Source organism: Calypte anna, chromosome 3 (genome assembly GCF_003957555.1).
Source record: "Calypte anna isolate BGI_N300 chromosome 3, bCalAnn1_v1.p, whole genome shotgun sequence".
Classification (NCBI taxonomy): domain Eukaryota; kingdom Metazoa; phylum Chordata; class Aves; order Apodiformes; family Trochilidae; genus Calypte; species Calypte anna.
Genome location: NC_044246.1, coordinates 66533691 through 66558855, shown reverse-complemented (window position 1 = coordinate 66558855; position 25165 = coordinate 66533691). Strand labels below are relative to the sequence as shown.

At 39.8% G+C, this 25165-nt stretch overlaps 2 protein-coding genes across 3 annotated transcripts in view; one reads left to right on the top strand and one right to left on the bottom strand.

The window, feature by feature from the left end:
- The window catches only part of DCBLD1 (discoidin, CUB and LCCL domain containing 1), a 48688-nt gene extending 41001 nt beyond the window's left edge, over window positions 1-7687 (top strand). The window contains exons 12-15 of one of the 2 annotated variants that reach the window (XM_030448666.1): window positions 122-212; window positions 1197-1246; window positions 2779-2898; window positions 5338-7687. In XM_030448666.1, coding sequence (XP_030304526.1) covers window positions 122-212; window positions 1197-1246; window positions 2779-2898; window positions 5338-5855 — 779 coding nt within the window. In that variant the 3' untranslated portion in view covers window positions 5856-7687. The remainder of the gene's footprint in view (window positions 1-121; window positions 213-1196; window positions 1247-2778; window positions 2899-5337) is intronic. The other variant, XR_003987432.1, reaches the window with a different exon arrangement.
- A 10528-nt stretch (window positions 7688-18215) lies between these two features.
- The window catches only part of GOPC (golgi associated PDZ and coiled-coil motif containing), a 28925-nt gene continuing 21975 nt past the window's right edge, over window positions 18216-25165 (bottom strand). The window contains 8 exon segments of the mRNA XM_030447553.1: window positions 18216-21193; window positions 21196-21228; window positions 21739-21878; window positions 21880-21916; window positions 22562-22730; window positions 23467-23489; window positions 23492-23561; window positions 24815-24980. Coding sequence (XP_030303413.1) covers window positions 21111-21193; window positions 21196-21228; window positions 21739-21878; window positions 21880-21916; window positions 22562-22730; window positions 23467-23489; window positions 23492-23561; window positions 24815-24980 — 721 coding nt within the window. The 3' untranslated portion in view covers window positions 18216-21110.

Genomic DNA, 25165 nt, shown 5'->3' with positions numbered 1-25165 from the left:
ATTTTCATGCTCACTTGCAAGTTTTAGTGCCTTTTGCTGTATTCTCTGTAGTAAAAATTATCAGCCTCAGAGTAATTTTTAACTTTTAACTTCTCTCCTTTTTTTTTTTTACCTCATGCAGGCTTAAAGCTTACAGCTATAATTGTCCCTGCCCTCGTTGTGCTGTGTCTGTTCCTGTTCTCTGGAATTTGTATCTGTGCTGCCCTAAGAAAGTAAGATCCTGTTTTTTTGTCACAGGTGCCATTTGTGGCTACCTAGCTAGCACATCCAGCTACATAACCTCTTTACCAGGGTGCTGGAAATTGATAAGTAGAACTCATGTCCTGTAAATTGTATTTCTCATTGTCCGTCTCCCCTAGCAGGACAAAAAACCAAGGTGAAGGAGCTGCACACCCCAATTGACAGTCCCATGTAACCAGCTCTTCTCTTCAGCCTATATATCCCCACAAATGCTAAGGTGTAAAACAATCAAAGAAGGAATAGTTGCCCCACCAAAGCCAAATAAAAAAGGGAGGATTTGAGCTATCTATCTGGAGCATTTTCTTTCCATTCCCTCCTGTTGTGTTTCTGCTTCTGAGTCCCTTAAGCTAGAGCACTTAAACTAGTGGGCTGAAAGCAGAGCCTAGGTGTAAGGAATTGGAAGTGTACACTGGGAAGCAGCTAAAACAGCTGCTTTGTTTCATAAAGGATGGGAAGAAGAACCACTGCTACCTGTGGTTCCTGGGAGACAACCATTCTCATGAGCCTGCCCTTGCACATAGAGCAAGGAAGTGCTTCCATCAGGATATGAGGATTTGGAAGTGTAAAAGGTGCTCTGGTGGTGTTGCCTTATCACTAGCAGTACCCATCTTCACCCTGGATTCCCAGTAAATGTATATACTGGCCAAAGGATTCAGAAGAGCAGACCCAAAACATAACCTGGAGTGACACATATAAACACAGATGCATCAAATTGGTGAGAGCCAGACACAAGAAATTTGAACACTGGCCTCACATTTTGCACACAGATGGGGAAAAGTGAGATGTAGAAACCCCGGGTTGCATGCCTTATGTTCTAGAAAATGTTGGCCTTCAGAAACCCCAAGTGAAATGTTGCCCTCAGCTACTAAACATGAAGGGTTTCTCTGCTGGAGCTAAGACATGAAGCTGAAATGCTGTGAGTGCAGGTGTTTATGCATATTTTCCTCTCCTTGCAGGCGGGAAGCTAAAGGACTTTCTTATGGATTATCAAGTGCTCAGAAATCAGGTTAGTGGAGAAGCAGGCACATTGTCCTGTCCATTGGGCCAGTGGGAAGTGGTTTATGCAAAGAAACCACTTAAGTGCTTATGAAATAGTATCCACGTTTCCTCATTCAAATTCACCTCTTCATACAAGGGAAAAAGTGAAAGATAGTCCCACTTGTGTCATCCTTGCACAGTGCCCTCAGAAACAATATAATTTGGTTTCTATGACAGAAAGGCAATTAGCAAAGATCTATTATACAAAGTGCATAAATTAGCATGTGAGAGTGCTCCCAGGTGCCCTCCCTTTCCTTCACTCCTCCAAAATACCTATTTTGCAGAGTATTGCTGCTTTCCTTTTATTTTCCCCACAGTAGAGAGGATTGCCTTTCTGCAAGAGAGCAAAGGCTAATAATTTTTTATGGCTTTAATATTTCTATCTCACTGCCCTCCCTGATTGGGACTCTATTCATAAAGTCTCACAATACTGAATTGTACTCCATGTGTAAAATCTGAACAGGGGATTGGCTTGAGGACTCTTGCTTTAGGAGATGCCTGCAAAACCCTGTGAAGTATATTCTTTGTCTTGCTCAATAATGCTTTCTAGAGTAGAGTTTCCCCTCAGCTTGGAAGGAGGGCTTAGCTGTTTTTCCTGGCCAGCCAACTTTATTGAGGAATATCCTTCTGAATCTCAGCTTGCCATAAAAAAGAAACCACTCAGCAAGTCACTTGTCTCTTGACAAGTGCCATGCAATAGCTCAGCTCCAAAATTTCAGCCCTCAAGCAGGTGCTGATGTCAGTGAAAGGAATGCTGTTACCCACTGCAGCTTGCCCTCATTAAAAAATTAATTTGTACTTAACATCATATTTGCTAATGTGATTTTTCAAGGTCACATCATAATCCTTTCTCACTTGCTAATGAGGACAAATCCCAAGGAACTGAAGATAGCCTCTTACCCAGTCAGTTCATTTGTTGTGTGTGTGCTTCATAAATCAAGCTCCTAAGCCCTTGTGAACCAAGATTGGGACTTAGGAAGATGGGAGCTGAATCCACCTTTCCCCAGACTCTGTTTGCAGGCTCTAGGCAAGTGCCTGACACTGTGGATTTTTTTCTGTCTCTCAAGGGTGTTATGAGAACAAATTAGCTGATGAATACAAGTGCTCAGATATTAAGGAAACAGAAGCCACACTAGCCTACCAAAAAAAGGAAATTTTAAGCATTATTTTTGCCACACAAGCAATGACAAAACATGCAGATGGTATTTTACTGCTATACTTTGTTAAGGCATCAGTGCAGATAATTTCAGAATTTGAGCCCTTCTTGCCAAGAAAATCCTCTCTAAAGTTTTGTTTTCACTTGGAAATCCCAGATGATGATTCACTTTTTCCCTTTCACCCTCCAAATTTAGCGGGCTTTTTTTACAAACATCCCATTTTAGTTTTGCTTTTTAGCTACTCTGTTATAGAGTACACTAAAAATTAAACTTTCTGATAAATCTTCTGAATGTAAGCATTTAAGTTGCTGATAAGCTTTCTGTTGCTATTTCTTTATCCTAGGTTGCTGGAAGCAAATCAAGCAGCCTTTCACCAGACACCAGTCAACTGAATTTACCATCACCTATAGTAATGAGAAGGAGACACCACAAAAACTGGATCTGGTCACCAGTGACATGGCAGGTAACAATTGCTCCCCCTGAGATGCTTTCATTTTGCTCTGCATGCAGAGCAGGTGACAGAGAGAGGGATGTACCAGCAATGTGACATGCTCCAGCTCTCACAAAAGCTGAGGCCAAGGAACAGATTTAACTGCTTGCATTCCAGATGTATCATGAAGCAGCTAAATATAGCAGTGGGAAAAAGCCACTTTTTTTTTTTTTTCCTGATTTCCTGACTCTGAAATAGTTACAGCTGAAGGTAACCATGGAAGGCAGGCAGGCAGGCATGGATGCAGCGCAAGAATGTGCCTCAGATAGTTGGGCTTTACTAATTTTTGTGTTTCTATTCAAACATAAATGTCTCTGGACATGGAACAAAAGATAATGGTGCTTGTTCCTGAGCAAACAGAAACAATGCTTAGTTGGTTTGCAGTGGGATTTCATGCCCAACTGGAAGTTGTGCTGACATCCCTGTGTAGCTTTCCAGGTGTCTGAACTCTTTTGGAGATGAGGCCCCCTGAAGTGGAAGCAAGTAGATGAGAGAGAAGATAAAAACAACCACAATGCTTCTCTCCTATGCTACCTTGGCTCCAGGTCACTGTTTGGATAGAGCAAATCCCCACATCAGTACTATTTGCATCCCAAAGGGATGTTTTTTTAATTCATCCTCTTAGCCCATCTTATCCTTGCCTAGTTTAGTCTGTCTGGAAAGGCTAGTGAGACCAGCCATTTAATGGGATCAGTGATCAGCAGTCTTCCAGAAAGATTAATTTGCTGTTTCCAGCTTCTTGAACTTAAAAATTCCATAGAATTTTTCAAGCGAGTTTGGCAGAGAAATACATTTAAAAAGCAAATGAATGGTTACTGTAATTCCAGATGGTGCTACCCTGGATATCTTTGAAAGATGGTTTCAGTCCTTCCAGAAACTTTCAATATAAATATAAAAGAAAGGGAGTGCATTACAGTTGCTCACAAATCATGGTTATCTGGCTCTCCCAACCATGTCTTGAGAGCCTCTGCTCTCTACATCTACCTCTCCCGCCATGGAGAGGTGGAATCATACCTATCATTCTGCACTGGTACCCCCTAACCTCAGCATTTCAGCTACAGTTGCCTTAAAAATAAGAAACACGAAATAAAAATGTAAACACAGCCCAGAGATGTGGCTTTTTATAATTTAATTGCAGAGACTGTGCAATGTGCATAAAGGTTACACGAATATCCACTCCCCCCCCCAACCTCTTCAAATCCCTGGCTGCCTGCTGGTTCTCCAAGGCAGCTGGGAGAGAGTCGAGATGCTTAATCCTGAGTGAGGGAGATCGCTGGGGATGGTAGCAGTGATGCTGGGAAGAGCTGCACCACTTACTTAGTGAAGTATCATAACGCCTTCAACCCTACATGCTGAAGTTTGGGAAGCAGCCAGGAACTGCCAAAAAGATTCACAGGACATATGGGATGGAATTTGTCGCTCATGTCAGATGAGCCACGATGCCAGAACACAAACTGAGCTAACTTCTTCACGCCTGCATCAAAACACGATGCTTTAGCAGTGTCATTTGCTAGAGCTGTTCAGGCCACCGTATGTTTCTGTAAGAGATTGTCACTTGCACCAAAGTGAGAAAGTTAGAACCCTGAATTTCCTCATAATAGTTCTGCTGGATTTTTAAAAAACATTGTTAGTCCAGATCTCTTTCTCCCAGGGCATCCTGCCTTGCAGAGGCCACATTTCCTCCATTTTGCTCCTGCTCAGGCTGTTTGCCCATCCCCAGCTCTACCCCTTGACCAGGGTGACCACCCACTTCCTCTGGCAGCACTGGTCCCATTTCTCCTCCCACAGCTTGTCCCCCCTCGTGCACCCACAGCAGTGCTGAGCTGGCTTAGCACATTTCACACTTCCTTTGACTCTCTTGGCTGCTGTTCCACTTAACTTCATCCTTCCTGTCAGTCAGTTACTGCAAGATGCCTTTTAAATAAAGCAACACTTGGTTGGGCTTGTTAAAAATCCGCTGGGCACTTTAATTATTTCACAAGTGGGACTCTGATTTTAGAGAGCTTCTTGTTTGTGTATCACCAGGCAACATCCTTTGTCCGGTCCATTGTTAATATTTTTTTGATGTCTCTTTTTTTTTAGGGCTTTTGAGTATACTCCTGAAATTATGTTGATTTATTTGGGTCAATAGGTGGGGAAAGGGAGGGAGGGGGTAGCAAGGTCTGATTAGAGGGGGGGGGGGCTGATTAGAGGTCCTCCATGCAAGAGCTGCTGCCATGCTCTGCAGTGCTTCCTCGCTGAAGGAGGTTACAGGGCTAGCGCTGGGGTAAGGTTTTCTCACATCCCTGATAACTGCGTGTTTGGTACAATAACCAAGTCATTTTTCAACACAAAATACTTATCGATGCATAAGTATTGAATACATAACATAATCTACCTTTGCCTTGTTGAGCAGTTCATGCTTCCTTTTAGATTATCAGCAGCCTCTCATGATCGGGACGGGGATGGTCACGCGGAAAGGATCTACTTTTAGACCCATGGACACCAAAGATGACGGAAGAAGGGGGAGTGCAGAGTTTGAAAATCATTATCACTGCCCACACAGAGGTAACCGGCACGAATATGCTCTGCCCCTGACCAGCCAAGAGCCTGAATATGCCACCCCCATCATAGAGAGGCATGTAGCAAGGGAAAATAATTTCTCTTCTGAAAATGGCTACAATGTACCTGTCATCTCCTCCCAGAAACACTCCCTTTCTGGAGCCAGCTTCTCCAGCTCGTGTAAGACCGATACCAGGAATGGAGACTATCAGACACCCCAGAGTGTCATAAATTACGACAAACCCAAAGCTAATGGTGTTCTGACCTCCGTGAGCTACAGCACGGACTACCAGAAACCTCAGCCCAACACCCTTGGGAGCGAGGGCTACTCAACACCCAGAGACTGCCTAAAACCAATAAGCCAGACAGCAATGACAGCTCTCTTGTGATCTGCTGAGGAGGAGAGACGTGGTGCGCAGGAACATCGCTGCACAGCTTTCTGAAGTGAAAACAGAGTTTGGAGGGACTCTGCTGCAGGAGGCAGAAGGCAAACAAACCCTGTGTACATAATATTGCAGTCTTGCTGGGTTCTGACATCTGAAGAAAGCATATGCTGTTTATCACTGTTTATAGCAAGAGAGATGTTATCAGTGAAGACTGTACATCTTATTTTCTGTAACTGATCTCAGTGCTCCATTTGCAATGTGTGCAATTTGTACATAGCTTTTATTTAAGGAGAATTTCTTAAGTTTTGTTATCACCTGTGGGATTGAAAGGGTTGCAGAAATGCGTATTTAAGAAAAAAAGAAAAAAAAGGCAAGGCCTCATCCTCTGTGTTTATTTACCTGCGTTGTGCTGGCAGCTGTTGATGTTGTATCTTACGGTTGTGGTGATTCATCTCCTTTCCTATGATAACTGAAGACAGGGCATCAGTGAAGTTCTTGTTGGGAGCATAGAAGTAAAACTACTTGAAACATAACATCCACAAGAGAAGGCATCTGCACAGCTAGATATTGTGTTCAAACCCACCTTCCTGGCTGTTTTTTAAGCAGCAATTCTCACAAACTTGAATTTGATCTTAGCGTATGAGCTGAGCCTGCCTTAACTTGCTATTCGTGCTAGAAACAGGTAGAAAAGCTGAAACGAGCTTTGGGTTCAAGTCATAGTGATAAATTGGCAATAGAAAAAAAACCCAAGCAACAAGCCCAAAACGTGTCCATCTGTTTTTTTGCAGGAAGTGTATGTGTATGGACCAAAGATGTGAATTTACGGCTGAGAATTAAATCCTGTTCAAGCCCTAGCTGATGCTTTTGTTGCTAAAATGTAAGGAAATCTGTTCCTTGGCACAAAGCAGCAAACTTCCTGAACTCTTGATTGCTCCACTAGCAAATGTTTGTCTTGCAAACATTATTTGAAATATTTTGACTAAGTAGAATACAGTGTGTGCGTATGGTTTACTGTTGCAGTTAAATTTGCAAGACAGCAGATCAGCACAGTTCTTTTCAAACAGTTCTGCAGCTGATGTCACCCTTAATTCTGATTTCAGATCAGCCTGAAAAATTATAGGGCTGGGTGCAATATATTGCACAGTAGTTGGCTCCTCTTTTAGCAGGAGCATCATTGAAGTGAAAACAGCTCCTGGTAATGACTGGGACCATCCCTTCTATACCTAGAGTGCTTGGAGCCTTAGTTTGAAATCACAAGCTTGCCCTAAAATGGCAGAATTGCTGTACTTCTGGGAAAGAAGAATGGTGCTATGTTTAAAGAACAAGGTTGGGAAACGAGACCAGTAAAACCTGAGCTCTGGGAAACTCGCTGTCTGCAGGCCCTCCATTTCCTTGGCTATAAACAGGATAATTCATAAAAGACGCAACAAATATTTGTGGTCTACTCCCAAAGGGCTTTCAGATCCTTGGGTAGAAAGTGCTGTCAAGAGCACAGGCTTGTTGCAGCAGTACCACTCGGATATTGCTGACTCCAGACATATCCAACCTTAAGACAAGCTCTAAGAGGCTTCTTTGCACACACTTCTGTTGTGGCCTCGGCCGTGCTGTTCCCTCACACTGCTGCACCCTGCATGTGATTCTGGTGCAAAAGATGAAAGAGTCATGGTAACCTTGAAGCCTTCCTGTGTTTGCTGTCAATACAGTTTCTGTGAAATGTCTAAAACACCTCAGGTCCTGAAGTGAAACAGCAGCAGCCTGTTTGTTAGACCGAGCTGGGCAGTGTTGTTTACCTTCTGTTGTTTACATGTCTTTGTAAATAAAGAACACTGGTATTTGTAAATCAGTCACACACGCCTGCTGCTTAACTCGGTGACTCGATCATCACTGCACACCCACTCTCATCACAAATCCCTCAGGGTGAGAAAGAAGCATTCCTCACGCCCTGCAAAAGTGCCAGTTGCGCTACTGCAATTCACAGTCCCAGTGTGAGAGGCTAAAAAAAGATTCTCTTGGTGCCCCATTTAGCCTGGATTTTCTGTCCATAAGCTCAAGAGAAGCAGCACCCACGAGCAAACTTCTGTGTGCCTAACCCTGCTGCTGGATGCATATAATTGAGGAGAGGATGAGGATGCCCTCCTGATGAGCCTGAAACCAATACTCCACCCACACAGCTAATTAGCCTGACTTGTCTCTCTACAAACAAGCAGAGTTCAGTAATCAGGGCTATTCTGCACCTAATGAGGCATCAAGATAATGCAGCAGTGCAAGGGGACCAGGCAACAGACGACATGGCTTGTATTATAATAATCTTTCTGCATGCCTCTGCCACATGCTTGGGGCATCTGCAGCATGCTACAAGTGTCATAAGGTTCATGGTAGCACATGCCCCTTTCTGCTCCCATTAAACCCCATCTAAACACAGCTATTTTAGCCTAATAAAAAGTTGGGTCGATTTGCATCTAGCCTTCATCCCCACTCCTCAACAAAAAACCCTCAACAAACTGCAAAATGATGGTTTAAAATAAATCTCTAAACATCTTTATCCACCCTGTGTGATGATGGCTTGGTGCTGACAGGGATGGAAGGAGCACAGCAGCTCTGCAGCTGCTCACAGCTCCAGGTTACTTCTGTGGTGCTCCATGGTTCATGTCTGAAAGGCAGTTGAGGGATGGTTAATATGAAAAGCCTTGAGTTTCTCCACCTCAGCCTGGGATATGGGAAGTTTCTAGTGACCCTCACAGCAGATAAACAAGGTAACTTCTTACCTGTCTAGCCTGTCCTGTCGTTGGTGGATGTGCTAAATCCTGGTGTAGAAAGGAAAGTGGACTGCCTGCACCTTGTCATCCTCATGTTTCTCCTATGGCTTCTCACTGCTATATACAGCTCCAACTCATCTGCCATCAACCTGTTCTCACTGTCAAAAGCAGTCTCAGGTATAACACAGCCTTATCAAACATCACACATTTTAAAATCTTCCCTCTCCAGTACAGCTCACAGTATGACCCACTTTGAAACATTTACACACTTGGAAGGCCTGCACTAGCCCTAGGTCTGTCAGGAACATCCCTGGAAGCTGTGTGAGACCCTCTGGCTGATGGAGACTTTCAGCAGTATTTTCATACTGAACTTCTTTCCTGAGCAGGCACTCCCAGTAGGCTGGGACTGTAAAACCAAGCCAGAGTTCACAGGAAGGTTAAATATTAACTGATGATAGCACTAAGGGCCTGCTTGTCCCAGCTGCAGCTGATGACAAGCCTCTGACTTTGCCAGGGATAGGGTCACGCACTGGAACTGCAGATGACTCCAACCGAGGGAATTTGAAAAGGCTCTTGAAGGAAGAAAGCGTAAAAGGTGACATACACTACCCACAATTGAAAACCAGAAATTACAGCTTAGCATACATCTCCAGCCCGGGTTTCATTTAAAAAAACCCAACAAAAAACAATAAAAAAAACTCCACAGAAAACAACTCAAGTTCCCAAAACACAAAAGCAAAACCACAAATGTTCTTTGTTCTCACCCCCTTAGACTGGGAAATAGATTCTTATTTCCTTATTTCTTCTTCAACACAACTAGAAAAGTTGATTTTTTTTTTCCCATCAAGTGTTATTCTGAATAGTATTTCCCTATTTCTTTTAACTTTTTAAAAGTTTTATTATCAGATATTAAATCCTACCTCAGTACCTACCAGAATCTTTACATCCAACAAGCAACAGATTAAAATTATCCTTGACTTGCAGACTAGAACTAGGATTTCCTCTGCTCCATGGATGTCCTGCTCACTCATAGCACCATCTGCCCTCAATTTCTGTCTGTCTCTGTATCAAGCACTTGGCCTCATCTCTCTCTCCTTACACCATCCAAAGGAGGGGTTCAACCAGCCCAGTTGCCCACTGGTTACAGGAGTTGCTGCATGGATGGGGGAAGGCAGGAAAGGCACTTAGGCCAACCTGTACCCTCTGCTTGTGATGAGTGTGGTAACCACTGAGCTAACACAGCAGCCATCACAGCAGTGCCTCTTAGCACCTCTGTGTTTTAAAATCAGGGATTCCTGCTTCATTCAAAACAAAACAAAACAAAAAAAACAACACACCATGAGTTTAGTGGCTTATAGTGGCTTTCCAGTATGTGAAAGGGGATCTAAAATAAACCTGGGGTAGGACTTTTTGCATGGCAGTGTAGTGAGAGGACAACAGGCAATAGTTTAAAACTTGAAGAAGGGAGATTTAAGCTAGACATTAGGAAAAAATGATTTTCTGTGAGAGTAGTGAGATGCTTGCACAGGTTGCCCAGAGAAGCTGTTGCCCCCTCCCTGGAAATGTTCAAGGCCAGGTTGGACGGGGCTTTGAACAACCTGGTCTGGTGGGAGATGTCCCTGCCCATGCAGGGGTGTTGGAACTAGGTGATCTTTGAGGCCTCTTCCATTCCTAGCCATTCTATGAGGTTGAATTCCAACCATAAGCCATGAATCCCATGACTTGTCTGAATTAGTGGTGTGGCTAAACCCCAGGAAGACTGAGTTTTTAAAGCAGACTATGTCCAGATTTTTCCCAAATGCTGTTTGGCTGTTCTCCACTCCGTGGGCAGAATTTAGTGGAGAACCACCTGAGGCATTAAATAATCCCAGGATGGGATGAGGACGGGAATGCACAGGATAGAAATGTCAGGCTGTAAGTCCTGTTACAGGAACGGAGACCTAACAGTGCTTACACATATGATTTGGATTCCCATGATGCTGGAGACTCCTATCCCATGCAAGGGCAAGATATAGGGCAAGGATTGGTGCACCCATCCCAAGTGCAGCTCCATCATTGCCAGACATTACCAGTAGCTGAGCTGCTCCAGGACTCATCTCCTTTGCATGGAGGGAAATGATCTTGTGGCAATGAAGAAAACTGCAGAAGGCACCAGAGGCCATTCAGTGCTCCAGTGGTCTAACCTGCACCTGCAACACAGAGCAAAGCTGTAGTGAAATGAGGCAACCAGGTGCTACTAATTACCAGGCAGTGGGCATGAGCTTGTGTTAAGCCCACCTGTGCCTGATTAGGGCGGGGCCCCAACTGAGCATGAGCAGGATTAGGGGGCCAATAAAAGGCTCATGCGCAGTTGGGGCCCACCCTAATCAGGCACAGGTGGGCTTAACACAAGCTCATGCCCACTACCTGGTAATTAGTGGCACCTGGTTGCCTCATTTCACTACACAAATCTACACCCACTGTTGAATAGCAGAAATACTAAGGAAAACCTCCAGGTGAGTCCTGTTGTAACATCCTCAGGAAGTCCCAATTTTGTTACTGTATAATACAGTTCTGCCATTATCTGGCATGAGAACTCACTCCCTACTTCTGAGGGATCTAAAAACCGTATCAAGGAAGCACTATTGCCATAACAAATTACACTGTTCACACAAAGTTGTACCAAGAGTATTTGACCTTAAAACAGCAGTGCTGCATTTCAGCAGCTCCTTCAAAAATGTGCATATAAATTCACCACTGAGGTAGTTAATAAAAATTAAATGAAATGCAATTATTTGTCTGTACTCTGGCTTTTGCCATAGGCAATGGAAGCAGGTAATTTTTCTCCAGGGCATTCTAATGCAATTAAGGAGGGTAAGTAATAAAAAGAAAAGAAAATGAACAGGAGTTTTCTGACCTTTAGGAAAGGAGTCAGTGGTCTCACAGAAGTCCTGCGAGGTCAGGCACCCACCTAAAAGTAATCTTGGGGAAATCCATCATTATTCTTCTGTTCACTCTTTCTCCAAAGCGAGGTTATGTTTGCTCAATGAGTGTGTCTTACAGGCTAAGGTAGCTTTTATTCAGTCCAGACCCTAGAAATGACAAGATTATGTCTCTGCATTCCTATTTTTCCTTATTATTCTCCACAAAAAAAATTCTCTACTGTCCTTTCCTTTCAGCATAGCTGACTATGCTGTATGCTTGTGCCAACCTCTAATGTCTGCTCTGACAGTCCAGCATGGTGTAAATCAAACCAGAATTTATGTTTTCCTTTAAAATTCATCAGTCATTGATACCTATACTGAAAAAAACTCTGCCAAACCTGTGTGAGGTTACCAAGACTAACAAGGTTATGAAGAAGCAGTAGCATTGCCTATGAATTTTTAAGACTCACTAAATTTCAAGGAACATGCTTCTTAAAAGGGAAGGTGCCATTTTTATACAATCATTTTCAAACTGAAAATAGAAACTTCTCCTGAGGTCTTCTTTTTTTGAAGTCCCCTGGTACACTTCTATCATCTGTAAAGGACACATGGGAAGCGGTCAGATAAAGTATTTCTAAACTAGATAAAGACAAGAGGGAAGACATCCTTAGTTGGGCAAATCTCGTGTTTTCCATGATAAGGATGATGCATAGCATCTGACTTTCTGTGCTATTTCATTGTATAGCCTGGACAAGAGAATTTGTAGACTTTTTCATTCAAACTTCACTGTATTTCATTAGGCTTGGCCTCACATTATGCATCTGCAAGTCCTAAAAACCACTTCCCATCTACAGTAAGCAGAGGTTATTCAGTAACCTCTTGTGCTGTGCTGGGAGTTAATTCGTTATTTATTCAGACACTTGCAACAAATCTACTGAGCTGCCATGCAACAAGAGATCATAATCCTATTTTTATACAGTCACAGGTATTAGAAAGAGAAATCCAGGAAAAAGACAACTTAATAAAGTTAAACCACAACAGATTTTTCAGCATAGCAAAAAGTATAAGCCAAAACATTTGACACAGTACTGTTACTACGGCTTTTGTGTCCTGATTAATTATGATTAAATAATCTCAGGAATTCATATTCTTAACTAAACACTAATTTTAGGAGACCTTACTGTAAAAGCTCCTCTGACGATCTGCACTCTCTGATCGCCTGGAGGAACAGTATTCCTGAGTACTCAGCATTTCCTTCAATGAGCCTGAGCTACTAAAAGGAGAAAATTTAGAACATAACAAATTATTCAAAACTTGTGACATTTTCTCAGCTAGATCAGATAATAGACAATAATAGGCTCCAAAATCACATGTATGCTGCCTGCTAGAAGGCAGGCAGAAAAGTAATGTCAGAATTCTAGGGTCAAAAGAAACACCAAGAACTGTTATAAGCAAAAAATACAGAAACATTCAGAAATGGCTGAAGCCTGACATGCAACAAGGACCATATCAGAAGTCCTCCTCCATAAGAAGTGGCAGATGGGTAAGATGGCAATGCTTGTCATAAAAGAAGGGAAGAAAAGATCACAGAAACACAATAAGTTACATTAGCACTGGGTCTGAAAATTTTAATGCCTTGAGCATGTACCAGAATCTTCAGTCTTTACAAATGTATTTTACACATCTTAATTTCTGTGGCCCAGGCAACCATTTCGTTGATGGGCAAACCAAGACAGACAGATATGTCGCCACTTTTCCAGAACTGCAGCAACAAATTAAGTCCACCCAAAGTGGAAAGGCCTTTGAAAACCCCAACTGCAAACATGTGAAAAGTCCTCTGTCATCTATGGAAGGAAGACAGGGGTGATAAAGACTGGGGCAAGCTAGCAGACCTCACTTGACGAGGCAGCTTTTCTTCACATCTATGGCTAAGCTTTTTATCCTTAAGTGACACCATCTGTTCTGACAGACAGTTCTATAAAATTTGAATAAGGTGACCTGGATAAAGCATGTCTTTTATATGGAAATGCCAGAGTCGTGTGGACGTGGAAAGGTTGTGGACAGCTCAGACAACTTCTCTTCCACAGATATTCAAGCACTTTCAGCATGTTGTCATAAAAGGCAGCACAAGTCTTTTTTTGACACCACACAATACAGAGTGAGCCACACTTTTGGTGACAAAGCTGCGATAGCTTTTCTACTACCTTACAAAAGACTGGTAGATGGCATTCATTAAAGATACTCTTTTAGTGTATGTATTTCATTTATATATGTGATTTTTTGACAGATAAAGTCACATGTCATACAGACCACCCCCACCCCACCTTCTTTATAGTACAATTGCATCACTATATAGGGGCCAGCATCCAGGATATAAGTATTTTATGCCACAGAACATTTGGCTGGCAAGTTTACTCATCACCTGGTTAACCAAGGCCAGCAACCAAGGTCTGGAGACTGCACTACCATGTGGTGGTCCTCAGAAACCAACAGCAGCAGAGAAAATATGACAACGGGTCAATGTGAACTGGCTGCTCTCTTTCCTCTGACTGAGAAGCTTCTGTTTGAAAGACAGGAAAATTAACACCAACTCCCTTTTGTCACTTCTCCCCATTGCAATCTGACAGGACCCTGGGCAGCCTCTGTTTCAGCAAAGATCCCAGGAATACAAGACTGGTTGCATATAATGATTGAAAGGCATTGGCAAAGTGCAGGCAGGAGAGTTTTACAAACCTATCCAATATCTCATTTCATGCTTTATTGCTGCATTTGGTCTCTTCTTTGGAAAAACCTAATCTGCTCACAAAGAGAAAAAATTTCACTTCTTCAGTGTGAGCTTGTAAGAGAGCATACCACTCATTTAAAAAGTAATGGATGAGGATATTTAAGTATTCTTTAACAAGTCATGAATACGCGCAATGATAATTTTTTGTTGCTTGTACATATGCTACCATAAGATGTTTTACCTGTAAGTGTCACCTACAAAGTACTTCCTATTGGATGTAAACTAGGCTGGATGCTTGTTATCTTAGAAGTATATGTTACTAGAAATAGTCTAATAATAAAGTTTTTTGTCTATTTTTTTTATATTGGGGGAAAAAAAACCAACAAAAAACCACATAAAACACACAAAAAAACAAACCAAACAAACCAGCCACCAATCAAGACAAAAACCAGTAAGTTCTTTTTCTCTAAGCCTGGATAGCATTGAAAATTTGAAGGAAGCTGCTGCCCCCTTTTGGCACTAAATACAAATACGCACTACTAAACACACATTCCGATCAAGACGTGCAATTACAATAGACAATTTATTTTAAAAAAAGCATAAAATTAAGACCATTACGTTAACTTATTGTAATATATAGTGGTCTTGCTAACACAGAATTGCTGTGCCCTTTGTTTTAACATAAAATCAATTTCAAAGTTTGTAAAATATAAACTGGATTTAGAAAAATCAACCTAGATCTCAGATCTGAAATACTTCTGCTAGCTCCCTGAATTCTCTTAAGACACCCCACATCAGTGCTAAATTAGCAGAATACCTGAACTGTCACACTGGACAAAAAGGAAGATCAACAAAACAGGAACCTGTAAAAACATCCAATAGATACACAAATAATGCCCATTTATCATATATAAAATTCTACTTCTTGGTTCCAAGCCCAAAGCTTCCAATGCTCAGCAGCTGAGGTGTGTACCCATTAAAGGGCACAGACCCATTGGGAAGGCCTTCCCACAAAACCAGAGAGAATCACATGAATCATAAATGATGCCACGGGGAACTGGTGCTGCTGTGGTTGTAACCTGAAAGCTCTCGTAAGAGGATCAGCACCCTCCTTCACCCACCCTTAGCTGAAAAGGGTCAACAATCACCACAGGTTGTTCCAACAAGGAGCAAACCAGGACATCCCATTTCTTGTTGGAAGGAAAAGCATTCAGGACAAGGATGTTCTCAGCAGTGTAAACCAAGCGGACTGAAAAAGCTACTCCAGTTCAGCAGTGTGACCATTCGTGCTTCCATTTCCCTAAAGAAACTGATAACAAACAAAAACACTGAGCCAGCAGCAAATAAAATACCATCAGAAAAAAAAATTAATGCCATTTTGGTTTATTACATTTTACAGAAACAACAGCTGTGCAAATATTTAGACAGTTAATAGAATGAATAAATAATGACCATTAATAATAAATGAAGATTTAAACAACAGCACTGAGGAAGACCGACAGATATTTGTTAACAAGTTTGAAGACTTGCAATAACAGTAAAGTTATTGGATGACTCCCAAGTACCTCTGACTTCCAGCACCCAAACATATCAATGAATGCCTGTACTTCTGCTTTGCTTGGTCTCTGCATGAGACCCAGACGTTGAAAATGAGATAGCAGAGTGGACAGCCCTGCAACTGCTGGAGGAGAAGCTGGGGAGATGGCTCAGTCCAAAGTAGCAGTGCTTTTGCATTTCAGAAAGGAAATTTGAAGAAATACAGAGTGCCCAAAACTTAACGAGGGAAACCAGATTATCTCCAGCAGGAAAGTTACAAAGGAAAAGGAGCACCATTTTAACCAGTTTCCCTGGAGTATTTTTTAGGCATCAGTGCACTTGTAACATACCTCTCGTGGTGGAGTGGGAGAGCAATGCTCCTGCAGAGCCTTCAAAAAACTGGCAGCCCCGATGCTGCTTCTCAGTAGGGCTGTCAGAAACACGTTCTCTGCATGCTAGGCAGAAGGCTGACAAAGAAACCCCAAGTAATTCTGGCAGTTGACTGAATTAAGCACTTATAAAGTGTGTGGGAATTTTACCCAGGTGACTTAAGTATTCCCCCAAAATGGGAAACCCTCAAAAAAATATTGCTTGCCTTTATTCAGCCATTTGGCCTAAAAAGCCCTTTTTGTGTCCTGTGCAGTACAGGTGTGGGTGGTTGGGAGGAGATACCAAGATACCACCTGTGGCAGGGTTATCCCCAGGCAAACACAGCTAAGCCAAGGCTACTCTGAAAAAATATAAACAACTGCCTTGTTAAGAAAAAAAAAAAATTTTAAAAAAATTACTATTTTTCTTTCAGCACAGCTAACATTTGTCACTTCTCAACTCCTGGGTTGCCTTTCAACTGTTGAAAATTCTACAGTTTCTGAAGAATTTGAAATTCACATTGCATTTTGAAAAGATATATCCTGGACAAAAGGCAAGCTTGAAATATTTTAGGTAATTTTCTGTCAGGTAGTTGAACTGAGGTTTTAACCAGCAAAAAATGGACTCTATACTCATATCCGAGTCAGGACACTTTCCTTTTGCTTTTCTGGTATGTATGGATCTTTGGAAAAAAAAATGCAGGTAACTATTTAGTAATGTGTGGGTCACTGGGAGACAAGACTCTGACATCCTTCAGTCAGGCACCAGGACACAAATTATGTGATCTGCCTTGACCCTAGCTGACAAAGGATTTTTTTTCCTCCTCTTTCTATGTTTCTGTGTTAATGCCTCTAATCCTCTGCTTGTTTCACAACTCAAGTAAGTGTAAATTTCCTCTTCCTTCCATCTGCTGAAGTCACCCATATCTAAAACCTAAACATTTTATAGAACTAGCCCTCACCAACCATGTTTTATACATCTTTTCATCCAATGTGACTCAGCCTTGTCTATTGAAAGTTTCTACACTTGCAGTCTTCTAGTCTCTTACACATTCTCATTAAATCCTTCACATTCTCATTAAATCCTCAAGTACTATCATAATTACACTACTGCCACAGTTAACACACCATTACCTTCCAACTGAGCTCTCTGATTATCCAAATGAATTCAACACTATACTCAAGTATAGGCAAGAGAAGATTTTTTTAAAAATGACAATTTAAAACACAAACCAGGCACTTAATCTGAACAAAGACTTTCATATCAGGATTAAAAATTGCATCTTAAAGGTCAGTGTTTTATAACTTCAGTGGCAAAATCAGAATATAGCTATTATTCCAAATGCATGGAAAGCAAACAAAAAAGACCAGAAAAAAGTGAAAACAGCATCACAATTTTACCATAACTAGTAAATCCTTTCATAGATTTGTCTCTTTACAGCTCGTTTGCCAAAGGTTTCAGAATATTCTTCGTTATATATACAGCCAGACACTGGAAATATTTCATTTTTTTCCCCATTATAATTATCATTCAGCAGAAAATGCATCTCAAATAATGAAATCTGAGACATGCCATAATCGATCTTTAAAAAAGAATTTGCTATTAACATTGCTGTCAAGATCAGAGTCCTAGTAGTGGATTAGTGTTCAACTTCATGTCATGGTTTTGGTTTTCCCATATTAGCTTTTTGTGCTGGGTGTGGACTTCATGCTCAAAAGAAAAAGATAACATACAGAATTAGATGTCTGTATTTTATATGTATTTAAAATAATATAAAAAAGAAAATTAAATACCAGTATAAAATTAGGTGCAGAAATCACTGCAATGAAAGGAATATATTTATTTACAGGCTAATAAAATATATTTGGCTTAACTAGACATAATACAGTTGTAGCAAAATATTCTATCTGCTACAAGAAATTAGTCATCCATGATGTAGTAATGTTTTGCACAGCTTACAATAAATACCTGAATTTTGTTTTGAAACAACTGTGGATTAACATAATATTGAGACAGATGCAACCCTCTTCACTACCAAGAATATACTTCTACAAAGGAAATACAACATACAGGCTTTGATCAGAGTAAATTTATGCAATAAAGCACTTCCTTAACTTACATGCTTTTGATTAATATTGGTCCCAGACACCAACGAACACTGTCCACCTTTAGCTTAAAATATCAATTGTCTTACTGAAGATTTTTATAATAGGCAACAAATTATCTACTTTTTTAAAAAAGCAAAATTATCTTCAGAATTTTTTTTTAAAGTAAAATGATATACACAAGTAAACCATTTTACACTTAAAAAATAAAAACTAACTTTGAATAGTGACTTGCCTTGGAAATGCTTCCAAGTCTAATTCATTCAGCTCTGGGAATCAGCAGGACTAGTCTTCAGTTATTCAGAAAGGGAGAACACACATTCTGCCTACTGAGTCTGGAAATCTCCACTTGCAAAATTTTCTCACTTTAGGTATTAATCTCTAAGTATCTCAGCATGACTACAATAAACCAGCATGTAACTCAGTGATAGAAGTATGGAATACATGTAGACAGCCTGTAGTGTCCGGAGTAAACCCAACCCTCTCAGGCTTTCTAAACAAAGATTACAAATACTGGGCAGGCAAGGAAAAGTGGTGAAAATTTACTCTGCTACCTGATCCATTTACTCCTCAGCAATTACTCCTTTCTGATCTCACATATAGGTTAAAATAGACAAGGTAAGAGTAGAGAAGAGTCCAGCAACATCCCAGAAGATAAAGAAAATAGCCACAGCAGCATGAGAAACTGGTGGACAAAAAATGTTAGGAAAATAACTCTAGAAACACTCTCCTCACTTCAGGTTAAAATTGATTCAAAAGCAAGTGAAAAATTAAGTGTGCCAGAGGGAAGAACAAATAATTAAAAATTTCACCTTTCCCTCCAAAATAAAGGGAAACTGTACAGGCAAATTTAATGCTTTTTAAAAATTTACTAACTAGTTGGAAGAGCCTCATTCTTACAACTGCAGCAAGATTTCATACAGCAATGATTTTCAAAGACAAGAAGATCACTATGTGGCTCTGACGCATCCTCACTGACTGACACTGAGTGTCCAGGCCACTTTTAAGAGTGCATTCTGCTGAGTAACTGTGGGAAAAATACAAATCTGGATGCAAAATTCTAGCAGTGGATCATCTGCTAACATGCAATCAATGTTCCTCAAGTTTCTGAAGCTTCAGAAAAAGAAACATGCCTGAGGACCCGTTTCTTCTTCACACTGCTTTATTTTTAAATACTAGTTTCTGTTGGTGAAAACTGTACAGTTCTGACAATTTAAAACCTTCAACAGTATGCTGTAAGACAAGGACTGTTATAAAAAAAATGAACCAAATCATGTGATTCCACTAAATAAGTGGCACTCATGCACGCACAAAACACACAAAATGATCATGTAAAGAGCAAAGTTAAGGGACTTATAAATAGCAAAATCTTTGAATAAAGTATATACATTTTTAGACTTTTTCTATAAACATATATATATAGTGCTCCTAGGAGAGACAAGTAACTGTGTTCTACATCACAATTTAGAACATAAGGTTAGTTGATGTTACCCTAAAGGCCTTTGAGGTTTTTTTCTTACGTATGTACATCCCCCAGTCACTCTTGCAAAGATGTCTTTTCACATTAGTTCCTCTCTCAATGTATGAAATCTTATCTTTTCACATTACAATTCCACAGCCTGCAGAGCAGTAACAGGAAAGTCAGCACTGCATGCTGAAATAATAAATGTGATTACATCACAGAGCCTGCATGTGGACAGTGCTGCACGTCACCAAAAGCTCTGCAAATGGAGTATGAGGAACTGGCCAAGAACCCATATCAATCTTCCCATTTGCAGCCAAAACCATAGGCCTTTAGATGTACACCAATTAAAAACTATTTTAAGATACACTGCTCTTACAAAAGGAGTAACATTTTGTTTCAACAGTCAGATAATTATAGGCTAATACGACTGCCATAACATAAACACAGACAGGGCCAGACACTATGATTCTGAGCACCTCCTGTAAAGTACTGTGCACTCAATTTTGATTTAAGATTATTTTAGTGTGAAATGAATATGTTCAGTACCATCAAAAGCACTCAGCATTTCATAAGGTTAAGCTAATGATGACCTACTCAAACCACTCCATATTATCAGTAACCGTATCCATTCAACCATGAACACTGAATTGATGACGCTCAAAAAAAAAATACCAAGGGCCCACATAATTTTTTTTAACACTCTTTTGCTTAAACCCCTACACTCTGTATATTTAGAGCAAGTTTCAAATGACAAGTCATTAAACAATGCCAAACCTACTCATAATTAACACAATTAGCTGAGGTCAGAAATGAAATACTCCCGATTCCATTGGGTTTTGATGGTCTTTGCTCAAATGAAGCCCTGTTTTTTGGATTTCTGAAGGGGGGAAAAAAATAATAAGAAAGCTTTATTGTAAAGTTACAATTCAAAACCTAATACAAACTCAGAATTCAAGGGACAATTCCCCTACATCCTTTCACTTAAGCTTGCTTGAACCAAAACCGAACATCGTTTGTCCCTTTCAAACATCAAGGGTCAAAATGAAGATGGCACATATTACTCTATTTTGGGACATCAATGAGATTAGTTGATGATGGTCATACCCTTTCTAGAAATCCCGTGCTTTGGGCTTATCTTAAAAGAAAATTCATTTCACATGCCATGTGTTAAGGTAACTTACCGTGTGTCGCGCAAAGACAGTTTCCACGTTTAGAAGATTGCTCACAATGAAGCCCTGAGGTAACTGCCTTTTTCCTAGGCAACAGTAATACAGTTCCCTTTGACATTTAATCATCCTTTTACAACCTATACTAGTATATGCAACTTGGAGCAGTCAATATTGATTATCAATTGTTCCCAAAGACGGGATCTGTCCAGTGATTTTTGTTTGGGATAGTTTTAGGATAAAGATTCAGCAGAATGGGCTAATTTGGGTGCAGTGTCTTCTAACGGAGCTTCAACTGAATTCCCCAGGTCTCCTTTTCATGTGCATCAATACTTGGTTTCTTATCAAACACTGCAAATGAAAAAATACATTTATTTAATGAAGAGAAGCTCTGGGAAGGACCAATCAGTGAGCCTTGTTTCAGATACTGGAGAGCTTGCTAAAATGACTACTAAAATAAGAGCTAATTGGCTTCTAGCAGAACATAGTATGACAGGAAAACAGCATTGCTTCCATACCTCTCTTGAACCTATAAATGTATCTGAAGGAGCCAACAATTAAGAATGACAGAAACTGTTACGGGGATTAACCAGTTCTAGACCACTGTCAAAAAAGACAGGAATTTTTTCAACCTCTGGGAAAAGGCAAGCATGATAAAAACCCCACAAAATTATTCTTGTCAGTTCAGTTTTTAACCTAAGTAAACTAGGTCAATAGGTAAACCAATAAACGCATACTATTAGGCTAACTGAATTACCAGTGGGTTAGTTGTACAGTGAATATAGAAAAATTTTCCAGAAACTGGTTTGCATATTGGGACTTTAGAATTGAACTGCATGCAACACATTTTAGAAGGTTTACCTTGTGAGGGTTTGACATCCACATTTGCATCCTTTCTATTAGAATTTGAATTTGCACCTTCTTCCAATTCATCAAGATACAAACGATAACGGTGTCCACTCTCGTCCTCATATTCTACGTTTTCATCATCTGAATCAACTTGGGAGCAACATAACTACTTCAAATTCAATCTCTCCCTCTCTAAAATGCAAGGAAAATTACAAACTTACTTATTACTGCACAGTTAAGTATTAGGATTACCTAGATGAGCCAAGTTACGAAAAAATTCATTTTTCTGTTAGAAAAGCATTTATAGTTTGTTGAATATTTTGGCTACGTGTCTGAATTAAGTTTTTACTGATTAAAGAAATATTGCTCGATAGCTAAGATTTACCTAAATTACCTAAATTTCTCAGTCACATGCCAACACATTTCAAACCATGACTTCTAATAAGTTTTCTGATACACTGAGAGCACCTGTTAACTGTCTTGAAAATGGGAAGCAAGGCAGGAAGATTCTAGACCACAAAGCAGGAGAACCAGTGTTTGGCTGGAGATGCCCAGCCATCAAAGTATAAAATTATGTAACAAAGTAATTATTTTGGTGGGAAATACAACAAGTGAATTTACATCAGCCTTACTGAAGAATCATCACCAAAACAGTACTGACTCAGTATCCTTCTCCTTAAATTGCAAGAGAGAAGAGAATTAAGTATCAGGTGATATAGCTTCAGGAATCACTGTAGCATAACACTGTGCTTAACAGAAAACATTAAAACTTAAGATAATTCAGTACACAGAACATAGGAAACACCTAAATGTGCAATGGATAACAGCTCCCAACTGACCTGTTGAGAAAGAATAGTTACAGCTTCTTTATGTTTGGCATCTCTTAGATTTATTCCATTTACAGCCAAAATAGCATCGCCAACATGCAGTCCTCCACATCGATCAGCAGGTTGTCCAGGATGGATTTCAGAGATCAGTATTGGAACACCATGCTCTTTCCCACCCTATTTTAAAGAAAAGTATATATTAATTAAAGAACATATCCATTAGCACAAAATCAACATTCTCCTACTTGCTCTTACAATTATTATTTCAGCATTTATTACAGAAAGTAAGACTGCTTCAGACAAAAAGGATGCTTAAGAAGACTGCATTAACTGCTTAATTCTTTTCCTTTCCTCCCAAAAGAAGGAGCAAATTTCAAACATATACTCAAGGAGACAAAGGAGACAATTCTGAATAACAACAAAAGCATCAAGTCACATACAAGCTGATGTGACTACATAACAATCTCATTTAAAAAGTCTCTCAAACACTATACTGACTTGTGAGAAACAATATTCTCATTTAGAATAAAAGTATACTGGTCAGAATTTCACAATTTGCTGTAAAATGTGAATACAGCTTTTGTTAGATTCAAGATGACAATACCAATACTTTAAAAAAAAGTTACAATCACGAAAGCAAAGCTTTGGAAGTCAATTCTCAGATTGCTTTCACTCTTCTACAGATTTATCATGCCTGAAATTCACCACTGGCTAATCTGCTAAGAGGTGACACCCTAAACATAAGTTGAATAACGAGTTTCACATAAAGTACCTGTTATTACTTCTTATCTGTGTATCAAAATTATTTTTCAAGTTCTATGATCATAGCTATAGGTTTATGTATGCTTTTTTTTGTACAAATACAAATTTTAATTGCTTCTTCTGTGTCATGGAAACAAATGCAAGTATTTACTGTGATTGAAATTCCTAGTCCTCGTGGTCTTCTTTAACTAGCAAAACTTTTCTGATTGGACCAACACCTTGACTCTTCTTTAAGGCATCAGGATCCTAGTTTATAAAAACAAACACAGTATAAATACACATCTGTGAAACAAAAAGCAATGCATTTCTGCATTTTTGGGTTTTTTGTTTTGCTTTGTTTTGGTGTGGGTTTGTTTTGTGTTTTTTTTAATTATACACAGGCGAATACCAGCAATAGAGTTTTAGACAATCTTCAAGCAGGACAAACTTACAAACCCTTTTCAGAGACAGAATAAGAAATCAGAGAAGATTCCTCACTGTGTACTCCTGATAAGAAAAATTATTTCAATGCTGAATTATGCACAACACAGAACTTAAAATTTAAGAAGGAAATCAGCTCTGTGAAGGAAGGACGATCAGTAGGAAGGGTAATACAGTCTCAAGGAAGAGGTTGCTTTCTCAAGTTCAGTTTTTTATTGATGATAAAAACAAACCAAATCAAAAGCCACTCCACTCAAAACTGAAAGAGATTAAATAAATGAGAGTATTTATTTTGCTTTTGTTAAGCCACTGTTGCAATCATGCACATCCTTCAAATAACACATACATCTACTTATCCACCAGTATTTATATGCAATTTGCAACATCATCAGAAAGATCCATCTGACCAACTTACAGATCAACTAACTCTTCTCTGAAAATGTTTGGTTTATGCACTGAACACTGGGTGATTAACAAGGCAAATGCTAAACTGGGTGAGTTTGCAAGGTTACCCTTAAAGTACCTTTTAAGTTTAACTTTTAAAAGTACCTTTGGCAGGGGGAAAAAATTAAGTATTAAATACTTAGTTATAAGACAGTATCAAATTATCGTGCCTTTAAATATTTTTTTTACAATTTTCTGTCTAATATCATTAAAAAAATTTTTGGTTTTTGGTTTTGTTTCTTGCAAATAAGTTAGTTACACATTTTGAAACCTAGGTAGAAAATTATGCTGTTAAATTCCTACTTATACACACACATACAGGTTCAACTTTCAGAGGATCTTATATATAGGTTCAACTTTCAAAGGGTCTTACATATGGGTTCAACTTTCAAAGGGACTGAGTGCTCCTAGGTAAATCAAATCAACTGCATTACCATTCTGGCCTTTTATAGGGACATGCTATTCAGCATGAAACTGTCCTTCAGCATACAAAAGAATTATATGTTTAGAAGTGACATTTGAAAGAATGTAATACTGAAGTTAAAAAAAAAAAAATCACAAAAAACTAATAACTTGTCTCCTGCTTTCCAAAAATACTGAAAACTATGGAGGAATGGTACATCTTTTCAACTTACATGTCCTGGTGGTGCTTGCATTGGTCGCTTCAGATCATTCCGACCTCGGCAGGCTCTAATAACAGTTTTGTGGCGGTGAAGGTGTATTTCTGCTTCAAGCTGATTCCAGAGCTTGTCATGAGCAGGTCCCTTCATATCTCGACCCAGTAACTGAATCTGCTGGACCCTACAACGTGAAAAAGGGAGTAAACAACATATTACAACTGAGAAATCAATGTGTTGTATGTTTCATACACCTCACCTGGCTACAGCATGCACAGCACAGTCACACAGCAACTGGTGCAAGCGTAGTAGCTGTGGGGTTTTTGTTTCTTCCTTTTGCTCAATTAACTGCAAATTTGAGCCTTTTCC